The sequence below is a fragment of the Hippoglossus hippoglossus genome, chromosome 4 (assembly GCF_009819705.1).
Source record: "Hippoglossus hippoglossus isolate fHipHip1 chromosome 4, fHipHip1.pri, whole genome shotgun sequence".
NCBI classification, from domain to species: domain Eukaryota; kingdom Metazoa; phylum Chordata; class Actinopteri; order Pleuronectiformes; family Pleuronectidae; genus Hippoglossus; species Hippoglossus hippoglossus.
This window is the reverse complement of record NC_047154.1, coordinates 28,046,536-28,060,140: the sequence shown is the minus strand read 5'-3', so window position 1 is coordinate 28,060,140 and position 13,605 is coordinate 28,046,536. Positions and strand designations below refer to the sequence as shown.

General features: G+C 44.9%; 1 protein-coding gene across 2 annotated transcripts; it reads left to right on the top strand.

The window, feature by feature from the left end:
• Positions 1-867: 867 nt before the first annotated feature.
• Positions 868-11,882, top strand: slc1a8a (solute carrier family 1 member 8a). 2 transcript variants are annotated; one of them, XM_034584261.1, is made up of 14 exons: positions 868-1,141; positions 1,246-1,530; positions 3,194-3,273; positions 5,137-5,352; positions 6,940-6,982; positions 7,057-7,264; positions 8,343-8,442; positions 8,963-9,049; positions 9,128-9,196; positions 9,281-9,475; positions 10,187-10,321; positions 10,454-10,556; positions 11,059-11,251; positions 11,291-11,882. In XM_034584261.1, the coding sequence occupies exons 1-13, from the start codon at positions 1,091-1,093 to the stop codon at positions 11,218-11,220; spliced, it is 1,734 nt and encodes a 577-aa protein (XP_034440152.1). In that variant the 5' UTR covers positions 868-1,090; the 3' UTR covers positions 11,221-11,251; positions 11,291-11,882. The 2 variants fall into 2 exon arrangements, with proteins under 2 accessions (XP_034440152.1, XP_034440151.1); XM_034584260.1 differs by having other exon boundaries at positions 8,963-9,196.
• Positions 11,883-13,605: the final 1,723 nt, after the last annotated feature.

The window sequence follows — 13,605 nt, the reverse complement described above, 5'->3', positions numbered from 1 at the left end:
TTCCTGTCCTGGCTCCTAAACGGTGGAACCAGCTCCACATGGACATGAGGACAGGAAGTCCACACATCTTCTGCTGCAAACTAAAGACACACCTCTTCAGACTACACCTTGAATAAAAGTTTAAACTAACTATTCAGAAGCACTTACATGTCACTAACTTATAGAACTTTGTAGTTTAGCTTTTTTGAAGAAATTGTACTTTCTCTATTCTTGTTGCTCTGGTTTGTTCCTCATGGTTGATGCACTGATTGTGAGTCGCTCTGGAGAAAAGTGTCACCTAAAGGAAATGTAATGTAATGTAATGATGAGTCTGACTGTTTATTGACACAGTTTCCAGCTCTGATTGGTCCTGAAGTCACGATCTGGACCCGATCACTGTGATCATTAAAATGCTCCGTCAGTGATCAGGTAGCGTTGAGAAGATCATTTAATAAGAACGGTTCAATACATGTGGATATAATACTGTAAACACATGTTTATGATTCTCTGCTCATACAGAAGAGTTTAAAACCAAGTAAAAATCATCTTTTAACTTAAAATAATTAATGTGACATTTATCATGATAATTATTGATATCAACTGATGTGTAATTTTTTATTCAATTCAATTTATCAAATCATAATATACATTATCTCAAGGTACTTTACATAGAAGGTGAAGGTGAAGACCCTATCCTGAACCACCATCTAGTGGACATCTGAGGAACTGCAGCGTTGCTGCTTTTGTGAAGGCAGAGACGTCAGGGGCCCCGAGCTGAGACGGGGCCCCTGAGACTGGCTGAGGACATTAGTCCACAGAAAGGATAATTTCCTGAGAAGCTCCTTAAATTCTTTGAACAGTTTCCTACAGGAGACTCTAACGACACCATGGATGGAAACTGTCAATCAAGGCCCCATGTCCCTAACTGTCCATCACTTCGGTTCAGTGCAGGGCCCCCCAGGTCCCTTTTACCCAGGGGCCCCAAAGTTCCTGAAAGGCTCCTGTGTAAAGGAAGACTTTAGACTGATCCCGACACCTCATCAACAGGAGTAAAAGAGAGGCCAGGTCCAGCAGCAGGATTGGGTCCAGCAGCAGCAGAGACCAGGACCAGATGCCACAACAAAGGCGTGTGAGGTACTTTCCTCTAAGCCTCTTAGTCCTGGTAAGTCTGGAGCCGGCTGCAGGAGGCCTTCAGGCTCCTGGTGGCTCTGATCGTGATGAGTTAATCCTTAGGGGAAAAGGCTAACTAGTCTTTGGCTCGCACAGGTCTGTCACCCTGCCAACTGCACACACTGGACCATGGAGGAGCTTCTGTTACCGAGTGGCGAGGAGGAGGCTGGCTCCGTCAACGGCTCGTGTGGTCCCGGGAGCACAGAGGGGACGATGGGGGACCAAATGAAGACTTTCCTCCGGGTGACGGGGAAGTCGGACCTGCGGCGGAGGATCCAGGAGTTCTGCCGGAGGAACGGGCTGCTCACCCTGTCCGTCATCGCGGTGCTGACGGGCTGCACGCTGGGCTTCATGCTGAGAGGAACCCAGCTCTCCACACAGGTACCACTCAGCTCGGGTCCCCCCCACCTGATCATTCACCTGCACGAGATTGACACTTTGTTTTTAAAAATTACATCAGGACTCAATATTTCAGTTGCCATGTTTACATTCAAAATGTCCTCTTGATATTTGTCTCTAAATCTTCTGCATAATACCTTTATTTTTAAAATGTCACTTCCTGTCTGGATTTACTAGATTTCTGAACATTCAGATTTATCACCAAGACTATTTGGAAACTTTCCTTTAGATTCCCAATCAGGACTTGATTAAAAATGTCAGTCCCCATAATATTTTCTTTTGACATTTCCATGACTCCATTAAGATGCTTTCCTTGATTTCCCATTGATACTTTCTTTTTAAATTTCTAGTTGCATCAGGACTCAACTCAATATTTCAGCTCTTATGTTGATTCTTCTCTTTAAACTTATCAGTAATATTTTTCTTTTTCAAATTCTCATTTATATTTCCTGATTTTCCATTGATTGTTTTTAAATTGTCCTTTGATACTTTGCTGTTGATACTTTTCTTCATTTTCCATTAACATCATTGACATTTAAATTTTGAATCTTCAACTTTGCTGTTAAACTCTATTGTCGAGGAGAATTTTATTTGTTTTTTCATTGTTTATTTAAGCAAATATAATTCATAATGATAATAAAGCTTCTGTGCATATTTTTTCAAAAAGTATCAAATATTTGTTTTTATATTTATTATTTATATTTGACTCATAGTTTTATCCGTCTTTTTACAACATTCAACACTTTGTAAGGTGAAGTTAATATTAATTATTACCGCCGTAAGCTAACATTAGGCTAGATAACAGTTAGCCTAGCTTGCTTTTATTATGTTAGCAGGGAATCTTACTAAGTGTTAATTTCTAGGTAAAGATATTTAAAAACAAACTAAACGTCTTTGACCTAAATAACTGAAAAGAGAGCGGCTAGCATTAGCAAACATTAGCATTAGCAATGTTACGGGTGGTTCTTACCTGAGTGAAACGACCTGAAGTGTTTCAGCCATAACATCTGATGGAATTCTCTGAATGATGAGGAAAGGAGCTTCACTGCTTCCTAACCTGTCTCCTTTAGGAGAGGAAGCATCTGACCATCCTTAATGAAAGGAAAGGAGCTTCACTGCTTCCTAACCTGTCTCCTTTAGGAGAGGAAGCATCTGACCATCCTTAATGAAAGGAAAGGAGCTTCACTGCTTCCTAACCTGTCTCCTTTAGGAGAGGAAGCATCAGACCATCCTTAATGAAAGGAAAGGAGCTTCACTGCTTCCTTACCTGTCTCCTTTAGGAGAGGAAGCATCAGACCATCCTTAATGAAAGGAAAGGAGCTTCACTGCTTCCTAACTTATCTCCTCTGACGACCTTAAAACAAACAAAACTAAATTAATGACGAATATTCCCAAATTATATCCCAGGCTTTAAATCAGCATTTAGACCGTCATGTTAAGAACACGGATCCTGCAGTGATAGTAAACTGATAACATCATTACCATAAATAGAAATATCTATGATTACATTTCTTCACACTACATTTCAATCCGAGGAAAAGGAAACGTGTGATCACTCTGATCTTTTACACATGAATCGAGTGATTGACTGAGATCAACACCAACATTCAAATGTTCTCTAAAACATTTCTATTTTTCACCACAGGCCAAGATCTACTTCTCTTTTCCTGGAGAGCTGCTGATGAGGATGTTGAAGATGCTCATTCTTCCTCTCATCACGTCCAGGTAGGTCTACATCCAGCGTCTCCTCCTCCTCCTCCTCCTCCTCCTCCTCCTCCTCCTACTGACGGGCCCTTACTGGCCCCCACTGATGCCCACTGTGCTTCAGTTTCATAATCTCCACAGAAACCAGCCGTCAGAAAATGAACTGAAAATGAAAAGGTCACATGTGATTATTTGATGATTTGTCAGCGAGCTCAACATCCAAATCTCCCAATTGTAATAATGATTTAATAAAAATATGTTAACTTGAGATTCAGAAACTTATGAGTTCAGACTTTTTCATTCATTGAGCCATCACTTGATTATTGAAGTAAATAACTGTGAGATGTATTTATTAATTTATTTTAAATCAAATCAACGTAACTGAATGTTATCCTGTAGATGCAGCTGGTCTGGGATCAACCTGGGACTCTTGGGGCCTCTGGGGCCTCTGGGGCCTTTGGGGCCTCTGGGGCCTCTGGGGCCTCTGGGACCTTTGGGGCCTCTGGGGCCTTTGGGGCCTCTGGGACTCTTGGGGCCTTTGGGGCCTCTGGGGCCTCTTGGGCCTCTGGGGCCTTTGGGGCCTCTGGGGCCTCTGGGGCCTTTGGGGCCTCTGGGGCCTCTGGGGCCTCTGGGACCTTTGGGGCCTCTGGGGCCTCTGGGGCCTCTGGGGCCTCTGGGGCCTTTGGGGCCTCTGGGGCCTCTGGGACTCTTGGGGCCTCTGGGGCCTCTGGGGCCTTTGGGGCCTCTGGGACTCTTGGGGCCTTTGGGGCCTCTGGGGCCTCTGGGGCCTTTGGGGCCTCTGGGGCCTCTGGGACTCTTGGGGCCTCTGGGGCCTTTGGGGCCTCTGGGACTCTTGGGGCCTCTGGGGCCTTTGGGGCCTCTGGGGCCTTTGGGGCCTCTGGGACTCTTGGGGCCTCTGGGGCCTTTGGGGCCTCTGGGGCCTCTGGGGCCTCTGGGGCCTCTGGGGCCTCTGGGACTCTTGGGGCCTCTGGGGCCTTTGGGGCCTCTGGGACTCTTGGGGCCTTTGGGGCCTCTGGGGCCTTTGGGGCCTCTGGGGCCTCTGGGGCCTCTGGGGCCTCTGGTTGGTGCTTCTGCCTTGTTAACGTCTAGGAGAGAAAACTGTGATATAAAGACGCCTGGATTTCTCTATGAACGTTTGAATAATCTGAATGATGTTGATCTTTTACCAAATCCTTCATCACTTTTAGATTTGAGTCCAAATGTTCCTGATATTAAAGGTTTGACTTCAGTTCTGCTTCTTCATCACATCTGAACATCTTCAATTCAGAATCACAGAAACTGAACATCTCAAACATTTATTCATTTATTCGTCTTTTCACTGACGATTGTTCAAACTCTGAATTATTATATTATTATATTATGACTCTGTGTCACAGCTCAGTGGAAAATCCCAGTTTATTGGGTATTTTGACGGAAAATAACAAATCAGACTCACACACTTTTCAAACTATTCTCCTTTTTTAATCATTATTATTATTATTATCAGTTCTGATAAGGTCACTTCTATGAGATCTGATCACATCTCCTGGATTTTTACTTCATCAAACGTTTTTGTGTTTGTTTTTTTTATTTTGCATTATCGGTTTTCAATTCTCACTGAAATCACATCAGTTTAAATTCTATCTCTGTTTTTCTGATGTTTAGACGAGAAGCAGACGATCAGATTTCTTCTACCTAATGTGTATGTGTGTATATAGATGTACTTTGATTGGCAGATTATTAGGAACGCCCACATACATGTAAATCAGTGTAATAAACAGTGCTGCAGTTTGTGTGTTACAGACGTGTTGACTCGTTTCTATGTGTTTTTATTATTTGGTCCACCTCGCTAACATCAGTGACACGTGTCCGTCCTTTGTGCAGTTTAATGTCGGGTCTGTCGTCGATGGAGTCGAAGGCGTGTTGTCGGATGGGCGTGCTCACCGTCACCTACTACCTGTGGACCACCTTCATCGCCGTAGTGGTCGGCATCATGCTCGTCATCATCATCAAACCCGGCGTGGGGACGGAGATGGAGAGCCACCGGCTGGGAGGGGGGCCCGTCATGACCTCGGCCGACGCCCTGATCGACCTCATCAGGTGAGACAGGTCAAAGGTCAGAGCTGATGTTTGTCTCAGTGCGTCAGGTTTGAATCTGTTCTGCCGCAGTCACATGAAACCTGTGAGGTTGTGTTGCATGAATGTGTAGTTTGTGTTGTTTCATGTTCACAAATATTCTGTGAGAGGAAAAAATCCACTGCAGCAAAACAACGTGAAAGTTCTTTAACTCGTTCACACCTGGTTTGGTTCAGAGCTTCAGACTCAGGTGTGAAAGGTTCCTCAGAGCAGGAGAGGAGTTCTGGGTCTGGATCAAACTGAACCTGGTTCTGTTCCAGAGTGAAAACACTTTGTTGGATAGTTTGGACTTTTGGACCAATCACAGGACGTAGAGACAGAATTAAACAGTAGAAGAAGAAGAAGAAGAAGAAGAAGAAGAAGAAGAAGAAGTCTTCACCTCCGACGATATAATGTTTGAACCACGAGGACGTTCATTTGGTGCATTTGAACTGGTGGAGTACTGTAGTTCTGTGGAGTACTGGAGTATTGTGGAGTACTGTGGAGCACTGTAGTACTGTGGAATACTGTAGTACTGTAATATTGTGGAGTACTGGAGTATTGTGGAGTACTGTAGTATTGTGGAGTACTGTGGAGCACTGTAGTGCTGTGGAATACTGTAGTACTGTGGAGTACTGCGCCTGAAGGTGCTGATGCTGGTACCATCATGATGTTACCCTGGCAAGCAGATGAAGCGTCTAGTTCATTTCCTCCTTTCAAACAGATAGACTACTACCCCCCCCACTGACAACACGCCCATATCAGATGCCGTCTCCAAACCAATCAGAGTCAAGTACAGGTAGACTCACGTAGGTGATGACGTACGTTTGTCAGACAGAATTCTTTAGTCCTTAAATTTCAATGTGAAACCAGAACTAACAGATCAAAGGGAACTGTGGAACAAACACGAAGCTTCAGACTCGGATCAGAAAACGACTTTATTTAAATACAAATACATCAAATCCTCTGGATCCAAAGTGGAAACTTTAACAGCTGTTCAGCAGACAACATAACCCTCATCATACATGTGACCGACAACATACGTGATGTTGGTTTGAATCCTCACTCACAACCAAGACACCTGCAGGTTTCAGGCAGTCGTCACCTTTTGACTGATGGTTGACTGAACGTCACTCAGATCAACAATACGCAGAAAACAAACCGACACTCTCATCAATCCAATTAGAGTCGGATCTGATCGGTGTATTTTTAGTAATCCTGCGGGGATGAGTGACAGATTAACCGAGTCAGCGGCCGTGAGATGTGATGATCTCTGCTGTGGCACGTTGGCAGACCACGCCCTCGTGCCTCGTCAAAAAAACACGCCCAGTTTTGTTGCCGCCTCATGAGCAGGTCGAACGCATTATCATCCCGTTGACCTCTGACCTCGGCTGAAGGTCAGCTGATCTGGACTGTTTACACTGCAGTGTCACGCCTGTTGCCTCGTGACACTTATACTGGGTATAACCGTATACTGTTATGTATGTGTGTATATATATATATATATATATATATATATACACACACACACAGAGGATCAGTGAATAAAGACCTTGATTCTTTTCTCCACAGAAACATGGTTCCATCGAATCTGATTGAAGCAACATTTCAGCAGGTAAGAGAAACAACTGAGAACAAACTCTTTCATCGTTGTTCTGTTTCTTCCTGTAACAAACTCTGTGTCTTCAGTACAAAACAGATCTGATTCCCATCCTCAAAGTCCCGACCAGAACCGTTCAGCCCAACTTCGTCTACCTCGTCCCCGATGAGAACGACCCTAAAGGTCGGACGGTGTACCTGGAGCTGACTCCGCCCCCAGAGATCACGTACAAGACGAAACCCGGCAGCAGCCAACAAATGAACGTCCTTGGCATCGTCATCTTCTCTGCAACCATGGGTGAGCAGGACGGGGTCAACACATCTGTGCTCCACTTAGAAAACTTGATCTAGTCCCAAAGTTTTCACCTCTAATGTCTAAGGAAGTTTATCTAAGACTTCACCTTTTAAATTTGTAATTTTGACATCAAAATCAACATCACTGTTCTTCTCAGTTTTACCCACATGAAGCAGCATCTGCCTTCTTCGTTGGCACATTATCACTTCTATTTGGTTCTTGTTGGAAATAAACCAACATATAACAACACCATTGTTGATTTGGATTATTTGAGACACAAACCTCATTTAATCTGTTGACATGTTTGTGCAGAGGTAGATACGTCTCAGTCCCGTAGACGTCCACTGTCCCTCTCAGCAGCAAAGTCTCACGTCAGAGAAGCTGCAACTAAAGACGTTTCTTTTATTTGTCATAAAACAAAAACATGAATCCAGCAATAAATTGACTGATGGTTTCATGCCTGACGTTTCTCTGCTGTGAAGGATGTGAACGATGCTCAGTGACGTGACCGCACGCGGCAGAAGAATTGTGTCTGTCAAAAGTACGTCCTGTCGTCATCACCTACGTGGGCGGAGTCTTCCTATACTTGACTCTGATTGGTTTGTAGACGGCGTCTGACGTGGGCGTGTTGTCAGTTGGGGGGGTAGTAGTCTTTCTGTTTGAATGGAGAAAATGAATGAAGCTTCATCTGGTTGCCATGGTAACATCATGGTGGTATTACTAGCAGCATCAGCACCTTCAGGCACAGTACTGCACAGTACTACAGTACTGCACAGTACTCTACAGTACTGCACAGTACTACAGTACTACAGTACTACAGTACTCCTCACCCTCACCCTAACCCATGGTTCAAACATTACATCGTCGGAGGGGAAGACTGCAGCTGCTTCCTCTTCTTTTTCTTCTTCTACTGTTTCATGCTGTCTCTACTTCCTGTGATTGGTCCAAAAGTCCAGTTTTCCTCAGTCATATTGTTATGAGTGAACTCCTCCTGCTTCATATCCTTTGTTGTTGCAGTGCGATCTTCACACGAGCCTTAAAATCTATCAGGTGATGATGTGAATATAAACTGTGGCTGCAGGTCTGTTGCTGGGCAGGATGGGAGAACGAGGGGCTCCGCTGGTCAACGTCTGTCAGTGCATCAACGAGTGCGTCATGAAGATCATCAACGCTGCTGTTTGGTGAGTTTCAGCTCCAAACAGCTTCTGTGTCTGTTTCTTTAACGATGCTGTGATTGTTCGTTAGGACTCAATGTTGATCAGTTGTTTTTTCGTGTGGAACCGACACCGTCCCCAGTTTAGTGAGGACGTCCCTCTGACACTGGACAAAGTTGTGGTGACGGCCTCAGTGTCTCTCTGCTGAATGATCCGTGGATATTTGACCTGATGACCTGTCAGCTGGTTAAAAAATGCCGGCGGTGACATCACTGCTTCAGGGCTCCTCCCACTGCAGCTTCAGCCACTGAGCAGATTAAAAACAGCAGCGGAGTCCAAACATGATGTAATGAGCTGAGCTGAGCCTCAGCCTAGTGCTGGGTGTTTATCTGCAGAGGAGGTTGACCCCATGACTCCTTGACTTCTTTAGTATCATCAGGCCAAAGAACAAAGAAAGAAATATCTAAGAACTCTAACTTTCAGATTGCCATGAAATTGCCATTCCTGCTCTCCAGAGGACAAACCCTCAATGACTTTGTCCTCTCAGGTACTTTCCTTTTGGGATCATCTTCCTGGTGGCTGGGAAGATCCTGGACATGCAGGACCCGAGCACCCTGGGGAAGAAGCTGGGCTGGTATGGCATCACCGTCCTCGCAGGCCTTTTTGTCCATGGACTCATCCTGCTTCCTCTCTTCTACTTCATCCTCACCAGGAAGAACCCGTTCACCTACATCCGCGGGCTGCTGCAGGCCCTGGTGATCGCCCTGGCCACCTCCTCCAGGTCAGAGTCCAGGACAGTCCTGCTTTAATCTGCCGCTCACATTTCTCTTCTTGGAAGTTTTATTTGAATGCCGTCCGTCCTCAGCTCTGCCACGCTGCCCATCACCATGAAGTGTTTGTTGGAGAACTGCAACGTCGACCGACAGATTGCTCGCTTCGTCCTTCCTGTTGGAGCCACCATCAACATGGACGGCACGGCGCTGTACGAGGCGGTGGCTGCCATCTTTATCGCTCAGGTTAACGACTACGAGCTGGACTTCGGTCAGCTGGTCACCATCAGGTAAAACAACAGCAACACACTCTAAAGTTCCTTTGATACCAAGTCTGTATTCTTTTATTCATTTTTTAAGAGCTGCAGAATCATCCTCAACATTTCCAGGTCCGTTCAGGATCTCAGTTTGAGACGCTAGCACCAACTCAGGAATCAAACGTTAAGAACAAGACCAACAATTTCCATCTGTGATTCAATTGATCCTGAACAGCAACTGGAGGGTTAACAGGATTGACCAGGGGCGGCGTACAGCCTACCTGGTAGAGCTGCCCCCCACCCCCCCCACTCTCTCTCTCTATCCCCCTTTCACAAGCTTACTCTGTCCTATCCATTCAAGGTGATAAAAAGCCCCATTTAAAAAAAACAGGATTGACCATAGGTCCTATTTACTTTAAAACAACTTCGATTGTCTTAGAGACAGTTCAGGTCCTAAAAAGTCACAGAGAACAGCACCGGTGTCTCTGAAGGATCAACCACGGGATGATATCACCATAAGTGAGGATTTGTTTCTCAGACAGAAACAGAAACTAGAAACCACCTCCTGCTCCATGTGTCTCACAAGGAGCCACAGATGGACAGTTTTCATTAAGTGAGTGAGTTCAGCCACTGGACTGAACTGAACTTGAATAACTGGGGAACTAACTTTGTAAAGTTTTTGCTCAAGATTAAATATTTTCAGACATTTGAACAAACTCTTCATTTCCACCTGTTGTCCGGCAGCATCACGGCTACAGCCGCCAGCATTGGTGCAGCAGGGATTCCCCAGGCTGGGCTGGTTACCATGGTGATCGTACTGACATCTGTGGGGTTACCGCCTGATGACATCACACTCATCGTGGCCATTGATTGGATCCTGTAAGTAACAGTTCTTATTATGAAATGTCACATATGTATATGAGGTGAAAGTGGAAGCGAATCAGATATAAAATCCATTGTCTGAAGTTGATGTGGTCTCACGGTGTCTTCTGGTCTCTTCTGCCTCTGCAGGGACAGATTTCGGACCATGATCAACGTCCTCGGTGACGCCCTCGCTGCAGGAATCATCGCCCACCTCTGTCGGAAAGATTTCCCTCTCAGTGAAACTGGAAAGGTAAAAACAACATCCTGATACAAACTAAGATCCACGCTTTGGTCAGACTGTCAGAGATCAACATGAAATTAATTATTATATAGAATGAAGCTGTTTTCAAACATGAACTGTGGCCTCTGGACTTTCTATGGAATTCATCTTTTACATGTGAAGAACACGCAGGACACACGTGTGGTGCAGGAGATGAGTCATAGAAATTAGCGCTGATATGGTGATATGACTTCAACTCAATATCATGATTATTTCTAACTTGTTTCTCGGCCCTAATAGAAATTCCCGTTTTTGTTTTTTATCACATTGACGCCGGCGCCGGCATTTATCGGCAAAAGCTCTGGAATTTAATTGTCTTTTCAAGTTGACGTCTTCGTCTGTGTCCTGGCTCCTCGTTTTCATCTTGAGATATTTGTATTATTTATTTACTGAAGTTTGTATCAAAGATGTGAAACCACCTGCCACTGTGTGGCGCTAACGCGTGTTCTCCTGTGTGTTTTACTGTTTCCAGTCTGTGCCGTCCTACGGAACCCAGACTCCTCACAACTCCCACAGCGTCAACATGCCAATGACAGAGATCCACACACACAAAGACTGTATGTTCGAGGCGCTGGGCGACTCAGCAGGTGAGAACCACGCCCACACCGTCTACTACAACATCTGTCAGGTTTGATGGGAACAGACGGAGCCACATCACACGTCAGCGTCCGGTCGAGTCCGCTCGAGTCTCAGTGCCAAGTGAACGAGAGCGTTGAGAAGTGAGGGACTCTGCACACGGAGCAAGAAGCTCCTTCTTAACGTGACGGAGACGGTTCAGGTGACTGGAGCTTCGGTTGTTTTCCTGCTCGCTGATGAGAGTGTGAGGGGTCAAAGGGCAAACAGACCATGACGTCACTTTGATTCAAACCCGCCCTCAACCCTAACGAGCTCACTTTGGGAAAGTCTGACAGCGTCTCTGGTTGATGTTGAAGCGATGAACAGATGAACACGAGCCTGATCTGCACTGGAGGATTATGGGAACACAACACCGTCCCTGGAGCACCTGCAGGTTCCTCATGTGGCCCGACAGCGCCACCTAGAAGACAGAGCCCCCTCAGGATCCCTTTCCTTTCTGGTGTTCTACAGTGGAATCAGTGTCATTATCTCAACCAGAACTCCACTGGTGGGTTTTCACTGTATTTGTGGCCCAAGTTCTAGTTCGGTCCCAGATACGATTTTGGCCCAAAGACCTGATGGACCAGTGCGTGTCGGGCTCGGTTCTGTACTACAACCAGGATACGCTTGTTCAGATGTGTTCCACACGATGACGGCGTTCAGCAAAGGAGCGTCGTAGATGCCGACCCTGGAAGACGTCTGGACGACCACGACCGTGACTCCTGGGATTTATGCAGAGAGTTTAGATGGATAGTCAGTAGCATTGTTTGTCTTTTGAACTGGTTTGTTATCGGTTTAGGACCCGAGACCTCTGGAAACCATAGGGGCTCTTGTAGACGACGCCCAGCCGAGCGAGGGTCATTTGTCCAGATGTACCGTGAATAAATTCTGGTCCTGTTTGTTTAGGTGGATAAGTTTGAATGTGTTCCTCATCTTAACTTGGACTTTAGAGCCAGAACCAGTGTCTTCGTGTTGAGAAAGATGATCTGAAGACGGTAGAAACCACTGAAGAAACCACATTGGATCAAATGTTACATTTCACCTAAAACATGTTGGATCCACAAACTAAGATCCGTCAGCTGGTGTTTTATCTGGAATCTACCAACAGGATGAACTCCTTCGTTTTGCCGTTTGTTCTCTTGTCTTATGTTCATAACTCGGGTGCTTACACTCACTTTGACTGGACTGTGATTGGCCGGTTCTCACTGCTTCAGACTGACTGAAGGGTTAAAGGGAAATCCGCCCAATCAGACAGCTGAATGAATCAAGTGCTCTTCATCTCGCAGACTCCTCCTCCTCCTCCTGGCTGGTTTGTATTCGACAGCATGCTGGCATGCGTTCCAACTTTACGTGCTTTATTTTCTTCTTGTTTTGATTGAATGTTTCAATGTAAACTAAGTGCTGTAGGAATTATGGGAATTTCCCACGGTCACTAGCACAAACGTGAACAGATGCTAGTTTGAGTTGTGTTTTATCTCTCGTGACAAATCGCTTCAATTCAGTGGAAACACAAACTCTGTTTCCACTGGTGCATCTCATCCGAACTGCATCACGTCCACGTGGCTCATTTAAAGTATCAGGTGGGGAATATAACTGCAGATATTTCATTTGGTTGTTTTTATTTTTGGTTAATTGAAGAGTAGGATTCCAACAATGTTTCGATCAACAAAAAATAAAAAATAAATATCTTTAATGTCATTTTTGAAAACAATTTTGTTTTCAAATTTGAGGATTTGCTGTTTTGTCTGAACCTCAGAAACTGAACATGGACGACATGACGGCTCCCGACAGTGAAGCCCAAGCATCTTGATCTTCTCCACGTTCAGGAGGAATTAAAGGTGTAAAGTTAAAATACACCAGATATTTGTGTGTTCGCTGTGAAGTGCTCCTTGACCGGATTTCACTGTTGAGTAGTTGTGTTGCTTCAACGTGAAAACGTAGATCTGCCTTAATCTGACTGTTGATCCTCTTTTAAACCTCAACGTTCATCTGCCAACACAAACCGTCACTTTCCTCAAACTTCATCTTGTACATACGTGTTGATTTTTTATTTATGAAATATGTTTGTGTTGTTTGTTTATTTATATTTGAAAACTGTTAATAAACAGAATTCTCTCTTTCATTCAGTGAAACAGAAATGTTTCTGTTCGTGTTGCGACTGAACCTGTGTTTAATCACAGCAATAATACTGTAGATGAATTATAAAGATCTTCATATACAGTCTATGGTCTGGTTAGCCTAGCTTAGCACAAAGATTGTGGGTGTGATGTACATCATCATGTTCAGTGAACAGGTGAAGAAACAGAAAAAAAGTGACGGTGAGGATCAAGATTCAGGTTTGAATTGATCTGGGTCCAACTCGCTCTGTTAGAGACGCAGAGCAGTAATGCTAATGATGCTAAGC